Below are 20222 nucleotides of genomic sequence, written 5' to 3' on the forward strand. Positions count from 1 at the left end.
GGGCCTTCCCTATCTACCAACATCAAGAGCTGGGGCATTAGTAACATAGAGGTGGCAGAAGAAGAGTCACATCCTGGTGACCATGGCTGACTTATGATCCCCACATTCCAGCCCCACATGGTATCTGAAGGCAGCCATCCCCAACCCCTAACCTGGCTCTTTGATGGTCCAAGTATCTGAACTGCTTACAATTTGTTAATAGATATAGCTCATCCATGCTCATTGTAGATATGGGGAATAGAGGCAAAGAGAGGGTAAGTCCCACAAGGGGCCTGTGGTACAACAGGGAATTCAACCCCGATAGCCAATGCCCCAGGCCAGCCCCCTAACCACTGGATCATCCTTCCCCTTTTTGGAATGAGAAGCAGGCTGTTACAGACATGTTCATGTTCTCAATGAGCCTCACATCACAATATTCAGGCCCAAAATGGCTGCCCAGCTGAGAAAAATGGCTTCCTCAATATTCTAATTTGCCACACAATCAGCAACATGGCCACTATACTGATGTCAACACAGTCACATATCATGGCTGCTCAAGACAGCCAAGGACATGTCTACCCAATATGTCCGCCTGATTTCAAATATGTCTGCTCCTCAGAGAGCAGCACAACATATGGCTGCTCAACATGGCCAAGAACATGGCTGCCCAACAGAAACAGACCTTGGCATCCAACATGGCTGCCTTGCACCTCTACCCTGTGGGATGGTAGAATCCCAGCAAGGCCAGCCAAATCTCAGAAAGTCTTGCCAGATGGGGTGGGATTGCCAGACACCCTGGGCCCTCCCTATCTAGAGAGGGCTCCATAAATATAGGGGGCTAGGGCATTAGTAATGGAAGGGTGACAGAAAATGAATCACCTCCTGGTGACCCTGACCACCTTACGATCCGTACATCCCAGCCCCACATTGTATCTGAAGGAAGCCATCCCCATCCCCTAGCCCGGCTCTCACTCATTTCTGCGGGGAGCCCTCAGGATCCTGAGGTAAAGGAAGAGGCTCTGGAGAGAGAGCACAGGTCAGCTCTGGGTAAACTGAACTCTGGGCATCATCTCCATTTCCCCCACTGCCCTATCCCTGCTGAACCCTTCCCTTTGCTCCTCCCCTCAGACATCCTTCCGCAGCCAGTGCCGAGCATGTATCCTCTGTCTGGAGCAGTGAATGAAGGGCTCCCCATGCTCATCACCTGCATGGCTCCCAGGGATACAATGACAAAGCCAAGACCTTCCGAGGACCTTGTGTCTGAGGTGAACACCACAGAGTCCAGGACATGCTTTATGAACATCTCTGTGCTCAGCATCCTGTGGTCTGGCTCCAACAACATCGGAAAATTCACCCGCGAGTATGAGGAGAATGTGAGCGGGAGGTGGATCCTGGCCCCAAGGAGCTTGGCCATGAATGTCACAGTGTCAGGTGAGGCGGGCTATGACTTTTAACAACTTCCCACATAAATTCACCCTCGAACCCCAGACACAGTTCTCAAGCGAGCAACCAGCACCCACTGACCCTGATGGCCAAACGAGGTCACGGTGGTCACAGCATTGGAGGACAGAAAGAGAGGAGTGGAAAAGACACACAGATAGGAAGAATCAGGGGTTGGTATTCACCAGTCTAAGAGAGAAGGGCTGGAGTGGGTTTCACATCTCATCTTGCTGGCTCCTGAGATCCAGGGGAGTTTGTCATGAGTCCTGGAGGCACAGATACACAGACATCATGTGGGTCACCATTAGCAGTGATGTTCACCTGCCGGTTCCACTCATTATTCTCCTCTCTCTGCAGCTCGCAGCTTCCTATGCATCCAGCAGCTGGTGGTGGGTGGCTCCTTCTTCCTCATCAATGGCATTATCTTCCTCATCTCACACTGCTGCTTCTAGACCCAGGTAACTGGCTTGCTCTGTAAAGGGGGCCCTTCATTCTGTGCCTTGGATTCTCTCCACAGGGTGACCCATTTGGGCTGTGATCTCTCCCTTTGAATTTCAGACTGGTGGTGGAGTGGTAGAAGGTTCTAGGGGAAATTCCAAAAGTGAGATCTGAGAAACATCCACTGTATCTGAAGAAGGGTTTTAGGCACCATGCAGGCTCCAGCAACCAACCAAAATGCAGCCATGTCTGGGATGAGGCATGGCTACTGTTTCACAGCTGCACAGTTCTCATGCACAAAGTTTGCTTGCTCAGTGTGAACCCAGGAATCCCTGCATTCACACCCTACACATAACTGCAATGATGTGTGTACCAACCCAGCCTTCTGAGGTATCATTTGAAACTCCCATCACATTGATCAATAATATAATGGTGGTACATATGTGAGAGTGCCATAGGTGGAGTTATGGTTGTCCTCTGCTAGTCTCTTTTAAAGTCTGTATTTGAACAAAGGAGAACCAGGTCCGCCCAGGGCTTGAATACAAATGAAGCAGTGTGACCAGTGACAAGAGAATTACAATTTACGTATTCGGTGAACATAAGAACAGCTATAGTGGGTCAGACCAATGGCCTATCTAGCCCAGGATCCTGTTGTCTGACAGTGGCCAGTGCCAGGTGCTTCAGAGGGAATGAACAGGACAGGGAATCATCAACTGATCTATCCCTTGAGGTCAATTTCCAGCTTCTGGCAAAGCAAGGTTTTGCAACCCTGTCCATCCTGGCTAATAGCCCCTAATGGACCTATCCTCCATGAATTTATCTAGTTGTTTTTTTAACCCTGTTATAGTTTTGGCTTTCACAACATCCTCTGGCAAAGAGTTCCACAGGTTCACTGTGCGTTGTGTGAACTTATTTACTTCCTTATTTACTTTTTATTTACTTTCTCCACACCAGTCATGATTTTATAGACCTCTATCATATCCCCCCTTAGTCGTCTCTTTTCCAAGCTGAAAAGTCCCAGTCTTTTTAATCTCTCCTCATATGGAAGCTGTTCCATACCCTTAATTATTTTCGTTGCCCTTTTCTGTATATTTTCCAATTCCAATATATCTTTTTTGAGATGGGGTAACCAGATCTGCATGCAGTACTCAAGATGTGGGTGTGAAGGGTTTCCCGCCCCGGGGTGCCACCTGGAACTGGGTACCACTGAGCCCCTCTGACCCACCAACCTGGGCTGCCTTTACACTGTACTGCTGTGACCAGCCTGCCAAGCCCTCTCCCAGGCTCCAGCCTGCCCTTTTACCAGCACACATACAGGTAGGGACACACCCAGCTGCAGTTACATGCAGACAGGTTCTTTATCCAGTCACTGCATGGGAAGGTCTAGCTAGGGCACCTCTCAGTTCCTAAGGCATGCACCCCTCTGGAGTGTGAACCCAACATTATACCATCTGGTGCTGCACAGGGAACTGTACGTGTAAGCTAATGAAATTTGTCTCCTCCCTCAATGTGAAGAGGAAATATACTCTTTCTGCCCCGAGTTCTGATTATCACACACTCTGGTTTTAGAAAAAGCAAAAACAAGTTGATTAACTACAAAAAAATAGATTTGAAGTGATTATAAGGGATAGCAATCAGATCAAAGCAGATTACCTAGCAAATAAACAAAACACACAAACTAAACTTAATATAATGAAATCATGACTGGTTTGTAGAAAGTAAATATGGAAGTGTTATTTACTCCTTTGCATAATACAAAAACTAGGGGTCACAAAATGAAATTGATAGGCAGCAGGTTTAAAACAAACAGAAGGAAGTATTTCTTCACACAATGCACAGTCAACCTGTGGAACTCTTTGCCAGAGGGTTTTGTGAAAGCCAAGACTATAACAGGGATTAAAAAAGAACTAGATAAATTCATGGAGGACAGGTCCATGAATGGCTATAACCCAGGATAGGCAGGGGTGGTGTCCCTAGCCTCTGTTTGCCAAAAGCTGGGAATAAGCGACAGGGAATGGGTCACTGGATGATTACCTGTTCTGTTCATTCCCTCTAGGGCACCTGCCATTGGCCACTGTTGGAAGACAGGATACTGGGCTAGATGGACCTTTGGTCTGACCCAGTCTGGCTGTTTTTATGTTCTTATGCTCTTGTACTACATAGATCGGATATGAATAGAAAATTCTCACCTTAAATGATGCAAGCAGATGAAGGCTCTTAAGAAGTAAGCTACACTAACTTACAGCTTGGAATCTCCAGGTGTTTCGTTCACAGGCTAAAAATCCCTCTAGTCTGGGTCCAGCACTTCCCCTCAGTTCAGTCTTTGTTCCTCAGGTGTTTTCAGGAGTCTCTTTGGGTGGGGAGTCAGTGAAGAACCAGAATGACATCACTCCCCTGCCTTAATTAACTGTTGCATATAGTGGGAACCCTTTGTGTTAAAGCTTGGTTCCCACGCAAGTCAGTGGAAAAACACTGGTATTCCAAGATGGAGTCCAGCACCTGGTCACCTGGTCACAAATCTCTGTAGCAGGGCCTCCCAGAGCGGGGGGCAAGTGGGGCAATTTGCCCCAGGCCCTGGGCCACACAGGGGCCCCCATGAGAGTTTTTTGGGGCCCCTGGATCAGGGTCCTTCACTCACTCCGGGGCCCCCGGAAAACTCTTGCGGGGCCCGGGCCCCCGGAGCTTCTTCCGCTCAGGGTCTTCAGTGGCAATTCAGAGGTGGGGGGTCCTTCCGCTCTGGGACCCGCTGCCAAAGTGCCCCGAAGACCCGCAGCGGGAGGTCCTTCCGCTCCAGGACCCACCACCAAAGTGCCGGGTCTTTGGTGGCAATTTGGCGGCGGGGGCCCCCCGCCACCGAAGACTCCAGGCCCCCTGAATCCTCTGGGTGGTCCTGCTCTGTAGTGTCATATCAGCCATGAGTCAGAAGCTGTTTGTAGGGTCCTCAGGAAACCCCACCCTCCACACCCCACTGGTGGGAGATAAGTTTCTTCTAAAGCCTATTGTTTTCTCCTAATGGCTCGTTAACCTGAATGGGCCCTGCCCAGCCAACCATGTTGACTGAGTGCATTCTGCCTAGTGGGCGTTGCCCATGTGTAAACACATTTGTAACACGGATACATAATCAATATTCCTAACTTCAGATACAAAAATGATACATGCATACAAATAGGATAATCCTATTCAGTAAATTATAACCTTTTCAATGATATCACACATGATCTATATTGCATAAAATGCATTATGATTACGGCATAATCAATTAACAATAATATCACTGTGAAGAATATGGGGTGCAGGGTCACAGTGCATGAATTTATGTAAAGGCAATATGATATTTTGTCTGTAAGGGGGTTGAGGCTGTCTCTCCATCCTTCTGGGAGGGAGGCCATGCTCCCTCAAGACAAGACCTCTGAAAGGGCACAGTTCAGAGGGTATTAGCACCGGGGTCTCCATCACGTGGCGGGGTAGAGCAGTAATAAGTCTATGGACCCTGGCCCTCCAATAGGATGGGGCAACAAACAGAGGGCTCTAGCCTGCAGTCAGGTTAGAGCAGCAAGGTCTATATGCCCAGGCGCTCAGGCAGGATGGGGCAGCTAGCAGTTAGGAGGTTGGGGCCGGCATTCAGGACAGAGCAGTAATGACTCTAGGCCCCCAGACCTCCAGCCAGGGTGGGGCACCAAACAGTTACAGGATTCTCCCCTGTAGTCAGGGCAGAGCAGTAAAGTCTAAAAGCCCAGGCACTCAAGCAGGGCTGGGCAGCAAACAGTCGGGGGTCCTGGCTCTGGCAAACCACCAACAATCACAGGTCTCTTGGCCTAGAGTGGGGAGCCTGCCATCCCTGGGTGGGTGGCAGGGGTAGGGGGACCCAGGCCCACCCGACTCTAGCCCAGGGCCCTAAGAGTGGTGGAACAGTCCGCCACTGGGTCAGCGGAGAAATCCAGCTACAACATCCTAGCCAGCTGTCAGTCAACAACACAGCCGAACTACAATCAGCTCCCCTGGGCCAGTGGCTCTCAACCTTTCCAGACTAATGTACCCCTTTCGGGAGTCTGTTTGTCATGCACATCCCTAAGTTACACCTCACTTAAAAACTACTTGCTTACAAAATCAGATATAAAAATACAAAAGAGTCACAGCACACTATTACCGAAAAATTACTTCCTTTCTCATTTTACCATACAATATAAAATAAATCAATTGGAATATAAATATTGTGCTTACAGTTCAGAGTATAGTATATAAAGCACTATGAACAAGTCATTGTCTGTATAAAGTTTTTGTTTGAACTGACTTTGCTAGTGCATTTTATGTAGCCTGTTGGAAAACTAAGCAAATATCTACATGAACTCATGCACCCCCTGGAAGACCTCTGGGTGCGCCCAGTACACATACCCCTGGTTGAGAACCACTGCCCTGGGCTACATCCTACACTCCCGTTTGGGGCTGGGGTACGTGGGTCCCAGGGTCATCGTTCATCTGCCTGGGATAAATAGCTAATGGCAGCCCCAGCAACTCCTTGGGTGTCTCTGGCAACTGGCAGCTCTGGCAGTCCCTCTGGGTCTCAGGCGCTGTAGTGGGCACTGTCGGGTCTGAGCTCCGGCAGTGGATGGAAGATGTCCTTCTCCTGTGGTGGCTTGTCCTCAACTGAGCTGGAGGGCCTGCCTTTTATACTTCAGGTTCCTGTCCCTCCCTTCTGCTTCCGGCGGGGTGGAAGAGGGTGTCCTTCTATCGTGGCAGTTGCGGTTGTCTCTCTGTCCGTCTGGAGGGAGGACACTCCCCCTTGTTACATGTCTTATTATCTATCCCTTTCCTAATGACTCCCAGCATTCTGTTAGCTTCTTTGACAGCCGCTGCACATTGAGTGGAAGGTTTCAGAGAACTATCCACAAGGGCTCCAAAATCTCTCTTGAGTGGTAACAGCTAATTCAGACCCCATCATTTTATAGGTATAGTTGGGATTACGTTTTCCAATGTGTATTGCTTTGCATTTATCAACATTGAATTTCATCTTCCATTTGGTTGCCCAGTCACCCAGCTTTGTGAGGTCCATTAGTAACTCTTCGCAGTCTGCTTTGGACTTAACTATCTTGAGTAGTTTTGTATCATCTGCAAATTTTGCCACCTCTCTGTTTACTCCTTTTTCCAGATCATTTATGAATATGTTGAATAGGACTGGGCCCAGTACAGACCCCTGGATCACCCCACTATTTACTTCTCGCAGTTCTGAAAACTGATCATTTATTCCTACACTTTGTTTTCTGTCTTTTAACCAGTTACCAATCCATCAGAGGACCTTCCCTCTTATCCCATGACTGCTTACTTTTCTTAATAGCCTTTGGTGAGGGACCTTTTCAAAGGCTTTCTGAAAATCTTCAAAGCCATCAAGGAGAGGAGGTAACGACTCAGCTATCAGCGGGGGCTGGAGCGGCACTCCCAAGAGACCTTCCTGCTTCTTGAAGCAGCATAAATGAACTTAAAGAGATATGCTCTCAGGGACAATAGAGAGAGGGTCAGTGCACCTCCAAGTTATCTTCTGCCTCGGACGACAGGGGAAACCAGCTCCTCATACTTCGGTGGAAGGTTCTGACCGAGAGCTGGTCGGCCAGGCTGGACCATGCTCACTAGAGAGTGAAACCATCTTGAACACAGACCATGCCTTGCTACATTGAGTTTTAGCCTTTCAGCTGCATTTTCACTGATTTTCTTGTAACCATTTTTCGCTTGGATTCTTTTCACTTGGCATCACTTAACCTGTTAACCTGTTAGCCTGTTGTTAATAAATTTGTTTTATTTTAATCTAAACCAACCCAGGGCTGGATGTGAATTCAAGTCACTGGTAACTCCAGTTAATGTGGAAGCAGCTGTGGATTGTCTCTTTAAAGGAGCAAGCGACCCATATAATTTCTCCGGATGAGGGATGGACATTTCTGGGCAAATGGTTTGTGGGGAAATTTGGGCCAGGGAAGCATCGGGGTCCCATGGTTAGTAGTAACCAAGACTTGTGAAGACCAGAGCATGGTGAGAGGTACCAAGCAGGCTGCTGGAGTCGGTGTTGCTAAACCAGGTCTGTTGATCGCAGATGCTCAGTACATGCCTGTCTGCTGGTGGGAAGCACCCACACAGGGAGCTGCAGGATCCAAGCGTTTCAAGGGACCAAAGGTTAAGGGGCAGGAGGGTGTGGATGAAACCCCAAAAGATGCCAACCAAGCATAGCGGATTTTGCGCAACATCAGCGAGCAGTGACCCCAGCAACCATCCAACCTCCCCTAGTGTAGGACTCTGCAGCTCTTGTACAAAGACACAGGACCGAGCTCCATGAGCTCAGCAGAGCGAGATTTATGTGCCCAGTCGAAGTGGAGGTGGGAATTTAGAAAACAAGAATTGTGCATGTGAAGAGCCAGTGGGTATTTAACGACCAGGCATGTCATTAGCTTCTATGCACACCTTCCACGAGATGACAAATCCAGCAGCACAATGCACCCTAAGGAGACTCTCATTCTGGTTCCCGAAGCACCGCACCCCTAGCACCACGCAGGGCATGGCAGCCAGCACTGCCTGCCAGGGGAGAGCGCCCCCTGCTGATCCCCTGCCCTGCTCCCTGCAGCACAGCACCCCCAAAGGAATACACTGAATATGGTTGGGGTCATTCAACCTGTCTGAGTGTGAGAAATTGGAGTGTATCACAGCTCACGAGGCAGGACCTGGTGTGAAATGAAGCCTGGAGGGTTGATGACCCTGCATTGCTCCTTGTGTTTGTGTCTTCCAGCGTCTGCAAGACGCTCCCAGGCGGTGCCCACAAGGGCTGTAGGACAACCATGAAATTCTCTGACACCCTCCATCTCTGAGACACTCTATTAATGTGTCTGAATGTTCATGAATAGTAAGGCATTTGATACGGTCTCGCATGATATTCTTATCGATAAACTAGGCAAATACAATTTAGATGGGGCTACTATAAGGTGGGTGCATAACTGGCTGGATAACCGTACTCAGAGAGTTGTTATTAATGGTTCCCAATCCTGCTGGAAAGGCATAACGAGTGGGGTACCGCAGGGGTCTGATTTGGGACCAGCGCTGTTCAATATCTTAATCAACGACTTAGATATTGGCATAGAAAGTACGCTTATTAAGTTTGCGGATGATACCAAACTGGGAGGGATTGCAACTGCTTTGGAGGACAGGGTCATAATTCAAAATGATCTGGACAAATTGGAGAAATGGGCTGAGGTAAACAGGATGAAGTTTAACAAAGACAAATGCAAAGTGCTCCACTTAGGAAGGAAAAATCAGTTTCACACATACAGAATGGGAAGAGACTGTCTAGGAAGGAGTACGGCAGAAAGGGATCTAGGGGTTATAGTGGACCACAAGCTAAATATGAGTCAACAGTGTGATGCTGTTGCAAAAAAAGCAAACATGATTCTGGGATGTATTAACAGGTGTGTTGTGAGCAAGACACGAGAAGTCATTCTTCCGCTCTACTCTGCTCTGGTTAGGCCTCAGCTGGAGTATTGTGTCCAGTTCTGGGCACCGCATTTTAAAAAAGATGTGGAGAAATTGGAAAGGGTCCAGAGAAGAGCAACAAGAATGATTAAAGGTCTTGAGAACATGACCTATGAAGGAAGGCTGAAAGAATTGGGTTTGTTTAGTTTGGAAAAGAGAAGACTGAGAGGGGACATGATAGCAGTTTTCAGGTATTTAAAAGAGTGTCATAAGGAGGAGGGAGAAAACTTGTTCACCTTAGCCTCTAAGGATAGAACCAGAAGCAATGGGTTTAAACTGCAGCAAGGGAGGTCTAGGTTGGACATTAGGAAAAAGTTCCTAACTGTCAGGGTGGTTAAACACTGGAATAAATTGCCTAGGGAGGTTGTGGAATCTCCATCTCTTGAGATATTTAAGAGTAGGTTAGATAAATGTCTATCAGGGATGGTCTAGATGGTATTTGGTCTTGCCATGTGGGCAGGGGACTGGACTCGATGACCTCTCGAGGTCCCTTCCAGTCCTAGAATCTATGAATCTATGATGGAGAGTTCTCTCTTTCTTCCATGTGTTCTTTTGAGGCAGCCAGCAGGGGGATCTGGGAACCAGGACTCCTGGGTTCTATTCCAGACTCTGAGGGAGGTGTGGGGTTTAGTGGATAGAGCAGAGGAGACTGGGAGTCAGGATGTAGGGGTTTTACTCCAAGCTTTGGGAGGGAAGTGGGCTCTAGTGGGTTGGAGATGGGAATCAACCCCCTGCTCTGTTTTCAGTTACACTTTTCAACCCAATTTGGTTGGTGTTATCTTTTATCCTTCTTTATGCTGTAGAAGAGCCACAAAGTTTGGAAAATATCTCCATGGTGATTATGGGTCGTGCAAGGGTAGATAAAGTCAATCCCCAAAGCGCTTTGACCTTGGGTAATTGAAATCGCTGCCTCATATGAAGGCTTGAAACTGACAATGCCCAGAATACAGAACAAGAGATTCCTTTACACCAGCTCAGACTCCAGCCCCTCCCACCAGCACTTCATTGAAGTACAGCCGCCAGGGCAGGTCTTGGAGACGGTGTCGGGAAGTGATCAGCTGCCCTCAGTCCCTCCTTACCTGAGATGATTCTGCCCGTCTAACCGCTGAGCTGAGCGGTGACTGCAACTAAGGTTGTGACTTCCCCTGCATCCCTCAGAGGGGAGGGGCCCATCCCCCTCCTTGCACCCAGATGGAGCTGGTGGCTGAGCCGAGAACCCAGCTCCCAGCCCAGAGCAACCAGCTCAGCATGGCACTAACTCTCCTTCTGCCTCTGCTGGGTAAGTGACATTCCTCGGCCCCCATCGCTCTGTGTGTCTGTCTGGAGACTCCTCCTCCACCCTGTCCCACATCCCTCCATCCTACTCGGCCCCATCCCCTCCCTAGAGCTCTCTTCTCTTCTCTTCTCTTCTCTTCTCTTCTCTTCTCTTCTCTTCTCTTCTCTTCTCTTCTCTTCCAGCCTCTCTCCAGATTCTCCCCAGGCTGGTGTCCCCCACAGGTAAAGATATATCCTGTCCTTGCTGAGATGCTTGCAGAGGGGGGGATGAGGGGGAAGAGGGTTTTGGTCGGGGGGGCAGGCATCCCCCTCCTCTCACACAGAGAGAGCGAGGGCTGGACGGGCCATGGAGCCTGAGACCCCACCTGCCCATTACACTGAGTCCCCCCCAGGCAGGGGCCCATCCATGTGGGTCAGTGAGTGGAGGGGGGAGGCGAACCTAGCTCGAGGGAGTCACCGGCAGACAAGGTACGTTGCTCAGGTAAATGAACAATTTAGAAGTAACGTTAGAGGATTTGTGTGTGTGTGTGCATCCGTGTGTGTGTAATGGAGTTAGGAACCGGGGTTGTGTAAATGTATGTAACCCTTCTCCCCATCAGAGTCGGCAGCAACAAGGGCCGGGTTCAGTATCTAGGGGTTCCATTTCAATAACACAATGCAAAACCGGTTCGAGCCCCCCAGTCAGTGACCTGGGACAATTACATACCACCCCCCGGGTGCCTCTAAGAGGCAATATTTCCCCTCTTGCAAGCACGGAGTCTGAGTGTAGCAATAGCCTTTTAATAACAGAGAGAAACAATGTGGCATTATGTTGGGGAAACACCACAAACAGGATTTGTAACACAAACCATGAGCAAAAGACCCGCCCCCAAGCAAATTGGGCCGTGTCCTTTCCCCAGAGCAGTTCTTGAGTCCAGCAACCCAAAGTCACCCAAAGTCCCCAAAGTCCAGCAACCCAAAAATCTCTGTCCCTGGTCAGTGCAGCCCCAGAGTTCAAAAGTTCATCTGCAGAGTTTTACCCACCACAGCCTGGGTGGAAATGGGGAGGGGGGGTGTTTTAAGGGGCACCTTATGTGGTCCAAGGCCGACTGCCCCGCCTCTCCGTGGGGCTCAGCTCTGCTCCGCCAGCCATCCCGTGAGCCGCTCCAGCTATCCCACAAACTGCTTCGCTCCGCCAGCCGCTCCACGCTGCCAGCCATCCCGCAAACTGCTCCACCAGCCGCTCCACTCCACCAGCCATCCCGCAAACTGCTCCACCAGCCGCTCCACTCCACCAGCCATTCCGCAAACTGCTCCACCAGCCGCTCAGCAACATATCTTCAGGCCCCCCATTACTTAACACAGTTCTCAATTTTAGCTCTTTAGTGATTTCAGCATGTAGTAGGGGAACCTCAGTGCTGGTGCACCATTGGCCCAAAGTGAATTCAGCTCAGCAGCCTGTAACTAGACTTCTAATAAAATCTAAATTAGCTCTGATATACACAATGAAGAGAAAAGAAGATACAATGGGTGTTTCAGGCCCTCACAAGGGGGCCCACACCACCAGGTCCTACAAGTGTAAGTAGTCTCTTGGCCTATCAAAGGCTATGTCTTGATATTTTTGGTCTTTTACCCTCAAGATGAAAACTTTGCTTATATCTCTTAGGCCATGAAGTAAAAAATAATATCTATCCCCAACCTTTCTCAACTCACTGGGTTTTGGAACCCATGTCCCTTGCCTAGCGAGTGCTGCTTAGTTGATGGTGAGTCCCCGCCCCCCCAATCATAACAAAAGGACAAGTACAGTTCCACTGTCCTTGATTCACATAATCAGGATAATAACAGTTTATTCTTCCTGCCCCAATAACAGAGAAACTGGGGCTCTGACAGCAGCCAAAGTGACCATCTAGGCAGAATGGGTGTGCCTATGCAAATGAGATCAGCCCCTGAAGTTCTTTTCCACAATCCGCACAACTCACCACCAGATGTCAGGGTAGAGCTCATCCTGACTCTGCTTACATGTAAAAACAAGCAGTGGGAACTTACACTTGTTTCTTGTCTGCAAATCTCTCAACAGCTCGACGATGCCTTTCTAGAGGAGGCCCTGGACAGCATTGGATCAAACAGTGAAGATGAACCGGGACCGCCTTCTGTTTGCTCAATGCTGCTACACATTGTTGAAGAGGACTCCGAGGATGACGACTATAAGGAGTTTAGGAGGAGGCTTAGGCATGGAACTAACTGAGCCAATGCCACGTCGTGAGCGTAAAAAAGTCGCGCGGACTATTGTACGTTTTGCTGTTTATGCTGTCCTTAAACACTGCCTTAGGGAAAAGCTTTTGGAAGATTGTGAGGGCTGCGTCATGGATGCCCCAGGCCAGGGGTACCATGACTGTGTGACTTGGACTTCAATGGATATAAACTGCAGGCTCCGGGGCCTGTGTGCTGAGCTGTGTTTGGAAAGCTTATTAAACACTGTTATTGCCATAGGTTATGCTATGCAATGTCTGTGCCTAACCCAAGAACATTTAGTGCAAGGGGTGACCTTGATAAATGCTGTGCAATTCAGTGGAGACCCCGACCATGTTTTAAAGAAATTGACCAAACCGGAAGATGGCTGCTTACAGTGTTATATTGACTGTCTGGTCCGCACAAAAAGTTACAGGACCCTGCTGAAAAAAAAGACTATTTGTAAGAAATCTAAAAGGATTAAGTTAGAGAATGGTGAGGGGACAAACATGCGATATAAAACTTGGTAGCTGTAAATAAAAAAAATCTATTGAAAAGGGCTTTGTGACGATCTGTGACTATCTGTGTTTGTCTCTGCAGGCCCGAAAACATACGGGTATAAGCTGTCGGGAGATAAGGCCTGTATGAAAGTCAAAGGGATTACTCTGAACATAGCAAACTGAGAGAAGATCAACTGTGACAGTTTGAAAGATCTAGTCCTGGACTATTGCACGGGCCTGTGAGAAAAAACCTCAAAAAAGATAGAGGTGCAGCAGCCCTCTATTGTAAGGAACAAAAATCAGTGGCAAATACAGACAAAAACCCTTAAGAAAATGCAGAAAGTTGTTTGCAACAAGAGGGTCCTAGGCTTTTGAAAATGGATACAAGGTGGTATATTATAAAATAAAAAGGGGTATATTCCTGAGGTGCAGTGCTGGGAGCTCGGGGGATCTGGCTGGTGCCTTTCTTGTGTGATTCATGAGTGGCTCTGGGAGCATTCATGCAATCTAGCTGGGTGTGGGGATCCACATGTGGTTGTGCTGAGTGATCACAGCGCCTGGAGCAGCTTGCTGCTTCTCACTAGCAAAGCACTGTGAGACACAACCCAGATTGGAGAGAGTTCAGGGGGCACAGGGGTCCCATGGTCCCAGGCTGCACCCCGGGGATCCCGTCACAATGGTCACTTACACCAAAAATCACATCGCTCTTAGGTTGCTTCCAAGCTAAAGAGACCAGTCACTTACCCCAGATCAACTGGTACCCTAGATCCTACACCAAAACAACGCCTGTCGCCAATCCTATTATAAAGGTTTATTAACTAGGAAAAAGGAATAGAAAAGTTATCTGCAGGTAAAAGCAATCAAATAGACACACGCCAATGAGTTACTATGTAAATCTGAAGAGTGACAGATTTGTGGTGATCTGTCAATTCAAAGGGTCTTTCAGGGCAGACGTAGGAGGCAGCCCCTGGGGATCTCTGGCTTCAGTTCAGTCTCTGGCCCTTCTGAGTTCAGACAGCCAAAATGACACAATTTCTTCTTCTCAGGGATTTTTATTCCCTTCCCCCAGAGTTCAAGAGCAGAGGACAATTTCCCATCCATTTCTCTTCTATATGGGTGGAGGGACGCAATCAACAAAGTGTTTTGTCCTCTGATGTTACACAATGGTTTGTCAGGTGTCTATGGGCCTGCTTTTGCTGGGCAGGAAATAACATCTCTTGTGGCAAACTCATATTTCACACTTGGTCATGCTTCTCTCCAGACTGTGGGCATTTACAGTTTCAGAGCAAACAAATATCACCTTATAACATGGGATATGGACATTATCAGTGAGATTAATGCAGGCAGCAACATACAAGCATTTCATAGCATCTAAACACTAAAGACATTCTTATAAGACTAATATCTATTTAGAGCAAATCTAACACACAGGTGACCTGGTCTGGTCTCCGGCTATGAGGTTGTAAGTTCTCAGATAATGCCGGCTGCCTGGGTAAGAGTGGACATCAAACCAGCCAGGAGCACACAAGCCAGGCTGTTTTGCTTATCCGCCAGTTAGCCTGATTCATGCAGACACATGAATCCACATTTCTTTGTCTAGGGCCGGCTTCTTTATCAACTACCTCCATAGCATATTTCCAGCATACATACGTAACACTTGCTACACAATCCGTGCATATATCATGCAGTGGTGTTCATGACCAACGGGTTACCAGTTTTTATATGATACCTGACAAGATGCTGGTTGGCTAAATATTCTATCAATGGTGTTTTGGGTGTGCCCCTCGCCAAGAGGCATAAAAGGCCTCTTGGGGTATAAAGGGTTAAGGATATGGATGCCAGGAGGAGGGGGAGAACATGCAGAGAGACATAGAGAGAGTGTCTCCTCCTTATTTAGTTGCCTTCCAGGTGTGCGTTGTCACCACCTCGCTATACAGCACATGCTCATCTTCAGCAGGTTTTGTTTTTTTTGTCATCTGGGTTGTGTGGGCCTGTGAGGCCGGGAATGCTATGAGTGCGTAGGTGACTTCTGAGCCCTGGTGGGGGAGGAAAGAGACATGGTGAGGGGGAGGGGTGCACAGACACTAAGTACTTGGATGCTGGAGTGGAGAGTTCGTCTATAAAATAGATGGTTGCAAAGATGTTGGAGGACAAGATCAAAGTGATCTTAAAAAAAGGGAGAATTCCCCTGAAATCAGTAAAATGGAATTCAGGGAAGTGCAAAGTACTCCCTTTAGGAAGGAAAAATTAAAGGCAGCAGGACAAAAGGGGTTTAACTTGTACGGCAGCAGTACTGCAGGAAAGGCGTTCTAGTGGAGCACAAATTGCAGATGAGTCGATAGCACGATGCTGCTGAGAAAAAGGCTAATCTCATTCTGGGGTATATGAACAGAACTGTCGTATGTAAGACACAGGAGGTAACTGTTGTCCCACTCGGCATGGTGAGGACTCAGCTGGAGTAATGTGTCGAGTTTTGTGCGACGCACTTAAGAAAGATGTGAACAAACTGGAGAAGGTCCAGGGAAGAGCAACAAAAATGATCAGAAGTTTAGAAAATATGACCTATGTGAAAAGGGTGAAATAGTTGGACATGTTTAGTCCAATGGGACTGCTGAGGGGGGACCTTATAACCATCTTATAACATGACATTCTAAAGAGGACAGTGCTCAATTGTTCTCTGTATCCACTGAAGGTAGGACAAGATGTAATGGGCTTAATATGCGGCAAGGGAGATTTAGGTTAGATATTAAGGGAAATTTTCAATCTCTAAGGGTAGTTAATCTCTGGAACGGGTGACCTAGGGAGGATGTGGAATCTCCATCATTGGAGGTTTTTAGAACCGCTGGACATCCCATTGGGATGGTCTAGGTTTAAGTAATCCTTCCTCTCCACAGAGGGCTGGACTAGATGGCTTCTTGAGGTTCCTTCCAGCCCTACATTTCTGTGATTCAATGGAGGTTTGGAGTGATGGTGAAAGGGATGATGAATTCCCAGCCCTGCCTCCTGTGTGAGCAAACCCTGTGCAGCATCTCTTTGTGGCTTTTACCTGGCTGCCCCACCCCAGAGAGGCAGCTGCATTTTAGGAGTGGGCAAAAGTTTCAGGTGGTTGGACTGTGCTTGGGTTTGAAGCTTAGCCTATAAATCCATTCACGTTACCTGTTCCATCTGCTCCGCTCCGGCACCCGTGGGTTTTGATCCCTTATTATCATGACCAGGATCCAGGTTCCTGGTGTGTTCTCCAGGCTCAGATCCTTTGGTGCTTTTCAGAGGCTTTGGAACTAAAACAGAACCAGATGAGAATAGAGCTGAGGTGGGCAGAGATTGTGAGGCAATGCCTAGCTGCAATGTGCAACCTTGAGAGAGAAGAAGGTAAACTCAGCTTTGTAACTATTGATTTCAGTGTGTGTGTGATTCTGGGGCTTCTGCCAGGGCACAGGGGGAAAACGGTCCCACAATTTATCTGAATTTGTATAAATCGATATTTTCCCAGCCCAGAGGCATGAAGACGGCTGCACATTTTAAATTATTTTACCCTCACTTCGCCCTAACCACAACCAAAGGTCTTAGTGCTCACATCAAATGAAATGATTTGTCTTCAATCAAACTTCAGCTGAGTTGGTTATTTGACATGATGTGTTAATAAATGGAACATGTATCACTACACATGGGAAAGCCTATCCATATTTTTTTTAGAACTCTAGCTTCTTATTATAATAATAATAATGGAGATATCCCATCTCCTAGAACTGGAAGGGACCTTGAAAGGTCATTGAGTCCAGCCCCCTGCCTTCACTAGCAGGACCAAGTACTGATTTTGCCCCAAATTCCCAAGTGGCCCCCTCAAGGATTGAACTCACAACCCTGGGTTTAGCAGGCCAATGCTCAAACCACTGAGCTATCCCTCCCTCCCTTATTGTACTTTGTCTTCTTATTTAAAGTACATACGTCCTTTACCAGGCATATTTGAGAATTTGGTTTCCGTACCCGTAACACACGGTGGTAGGATTCTTTGAGGTTGTTAATGGTTTAAAATTATTTACACTGATCACTAAAGAATAGTTTTTGATGAGACCATATCACAGGACCATGCGGGAGATCACACCCCCTTGCCCCCTTTCACTCACCTCTTTTCTTCCTATGGCAGTAGCAGATGAGAGCAGCCAGGGCTCCACCCATAAGCAAGATGCCACCAGTTCCCAGCAGAATATCACGGGTGTAGTGTGAGGCTGTTCATGTAGCAGAAAAGAAAAGGGAGGGAAGGGGACATGAGAACAGCCAGGCAGCCATGTCAAAAGGTCTGGGACCCACAGAGGAATCCGCCCTTGAAACAAATTTGCTGTGACGACAACCTCTCGCTATGTTGTCTATTGCACATTCCATCTGTAACAGCCTGCTCCCCTTTTTTAAAGAGGGGAAGGATGGTCCAGTGGTTATGGAGCTGGTCTTCAACATGAGCTATGGGGGTTCAATTCCCTGCTATCCTGCAGGCCTCTTGTGGGACTCATCTTCTTTTTGCCTCTATTCCCCATCTCTGAAATGGGCAATGAAGGGCTAAATCCATTAACAACATTGTGAGGAGGTCAGATAATAGGTCACATGGCCATCGAAGTATCATAGATAGAAAGGGCATGGGAGGAGAGGGAGGATTTTCATCTCCACTTTAGTTTCTATCTCCATGTGACATCTGTCACCTCATCTGACCCCCTTTCCCAGGAGAGCTCCAGGGGATGGTTCCCCTCCAATGGGAGCAAACCAGGAGCTGGATTAAGAAATTAGGGAAGTCTCACCTGTAACAGTGACATTCAGAGCGTGGCTCCTGGGGGACGGGATCCACCTTCCACCCACGTTCTCCTCGTACCCGCAGGTGAATTCCCCGGTGTTGTTGGGACCGGCCTGCGGGATGCTGAGCACAGAGATGTTCATAGACCTGGTGCTGGGCTCTGTGGTGCTGATCTCAGACCCCACATCCCCAGGAACGAGCTCAACACTGTCCTTGTAGAAGTGAAACCTCCGCTGACCAGCATCCCTGGGGGCCATGCAGGTGATGAGCAGGGGGAGCCCTTCGCTCACCACTCCGGATGGGGGATCCATGCTCAGCGAAGGCTGGGGAGGGGGATCTGTGGGGTTTAAAAAATGACAGGGATCAGCAGAGGCATGGCAGTGGAGAAAGTGGAGATGGTGCCCAGAATTCAATTTATTTACAGCTGAACTTTATTCTCTCTCCAGAGTCTCGTGCTTCTCTTCAGGATCCTGAGGGGCTCCCCACGGAAATGAGTGAGAGCCGGGCTGGGGTGGGGATTGCTTCCTTCAGATACAATGTCGGGCTGTGACATGGGGGTCAGAAGGTGGCCAGGGGCACCAGGACCTGACTCATTTTCTGTCACCCCTCCATTACTAATGCTCCAGCCCCTGATATTTACAGAGATCACGGTAGATAGGGAGGGCCCAGTTCTCTCTGCAGATCCCGCCCACTCTGGCCAGACTGACTGAGAGCTGGGTGGTCCTGGTGGGATTCTACCTTCCCAGAGGGGAGAAGCACAAGATGGCCATGTTGGATGCCCAGATCTGTTTCTGTTTGGCAGCCATGTCCTTGGCTATGTTGACTAGCCATAGGTTGTGCTGCTCTCTGAAGGGCGGCCATATTGGAAATCAGGCAGCCATATTGGATAAACGTGTCCTGGGCTGTGCTGAGCAGCCTCATTTTGTGGCTGTGTTGGCATCAGAATAGCGGCCATGTTGCCAGTTAGGTGGTCATGTAAAGCAGTGAGGAGGCCATTTTCCTAGTTGGGCAGCCACGTTAGGCCTGAATGTTGTAGCGTGAGGCTCATCAGGAGCAAGAAAAAGCAAAGAGCCTGCAGAAGAGGAGAGGAGTAAAAGGAGCAGATGTACATAAGAACATAAGAACATAAGAACGGCCGTACCAGGTCAGACCAAAGTCCATCTAGCCCAGTATCCTGTCTATCGACAGTGGCCAATACCAGGTGCCCCAGAGGGAGTGAACCTAACAGGCAATGATCAAGTGATCTCTCTCCTGCCATCCATCTCCACCCTCTGACAGACAGAGGCTAGGGACACCATTCCTTACCCGTCCTGGCTAAGAGCCATTAATGGACTTAACCACCATGAATTTATCCAGTTCTCTTTTAAACTCTATTACAGTCCTAGCCTTCACAACCTCCTCAGATAAGGAGTTCCACAAGTTGACTGTGCGCTGCGTGAAGAAGAACTTCCTTTTATTTGTTTTAAACTTGCTGCCTATTAATTTCATTTGATGACCCCTAGTTCTTGTATTATGGGAATAAGTAAATAACTTTTCCTTATCCACTTTCTCCACATCACTCATGATTTTATATACCTCTATCATATCCCCCCTTAGTCTCCTCTTTTCCAAGCTGAAGAGTCCTAGCCTCTTTAATCTCTCCTCATATGGGACCCGTTCCAAACCCTTAATCATTTTAGTTGACCTTTTCTGAACCTTTTCTAGTGCCAGTATATCTTTTTTGAGATGAGGAGACCACATCTTTATGCAGTATTCGAGATGAGGGCGTACCATCGATTTATATAAGGGCAATAATATATTCTCAGTCTTATTCTCTATCCCCTTTTTAATGATTCCTAACATCCTGTTTGCTTTTTTGACCGCCTCTGCACACTGTGTGGACATTTTCAGAGAACTATCCACAATGACTCCAAGATCTTTTTCCTGATTTGTTGTAGCTAAATTAGCCCCCATCATATTGTATGTATAGTTGGGGTTATTTTTTCCAATGTGCATTACTTTACATTTATCCACATTAAATTTCATTTGCCATTTTGTTGCCCAATCACTTAGTTTTGTGAGATCTTTTTGAAGTTCTTCACAGTCTGCTTTGGTCTTAA

The 20222-nt window shown here is 48.0% G+C and overlaps 1 protein-coding gene and 1 long non-coding RNA gene across 2 annotated transcripts in view; one reads left to right on the top strand and one right to left on the bottom strand.

The window, feature by feature from the left end:
* Positions 1 to 451: 451 nt before the first annotated feature.
* On the top strand, positions 452 to 7414 carry LOC135975503 (uncharacterized). The gene is made up of 3 exons (XR_010592453.1): positions 452 to 1410; positions 1784 to 1877; positions 7131 to 7414. It is a non-coding gene; the product is annotated as an uncharacterized LOC135975503 (long non-coding RNA).
* Positions 7415 to 14134: 6720 nt separating this feature from the next.
* Positions 14135 to 20222, bottom strand: part of LOC101940011 (peroxidasin homolog) — a 31287-nt gene continuing 25199 nt past the window's right edge. Inside the window, exons 4-7 of the mRNA XM_065565339.1 lie at positions 18131 to 18460; positions 17468 to 17569; positions 16500 to 16621; positions 14135 to 15379 (exon numbers count right to left, since the gene is read on the bottom strand). Coding sequence (XP_065421411.1) covers positions 15233 to 15379; positions 16500 to 16621; positions 17468 to 17569; positions 18131 to 18460 — 701 coding nt within the window. The 3' untranslated portion in view covers positions 14135 to 15232. The remainder of the gene's footprint in view (positions 15380 to 16499; positions 16622 to 17467; positions 17570 to 18130; positions 18461 to 20222) is intronic.

Source organism: Chrysemys picta, chromosome 13 (assembly GCF_011386835.1).
Source record: "Chrysemys picta bellii isolate R12L10 chromosome 13, ASM1138683v2, whole genome shotgun sequence".
In the NCBI taxonomy this organism is placed as follows: domain Eukaryota; kingdom Metazoa; phylum Chordata; order Testudines; family Emydidae; genus Chrysemys; species Chrysemys picta.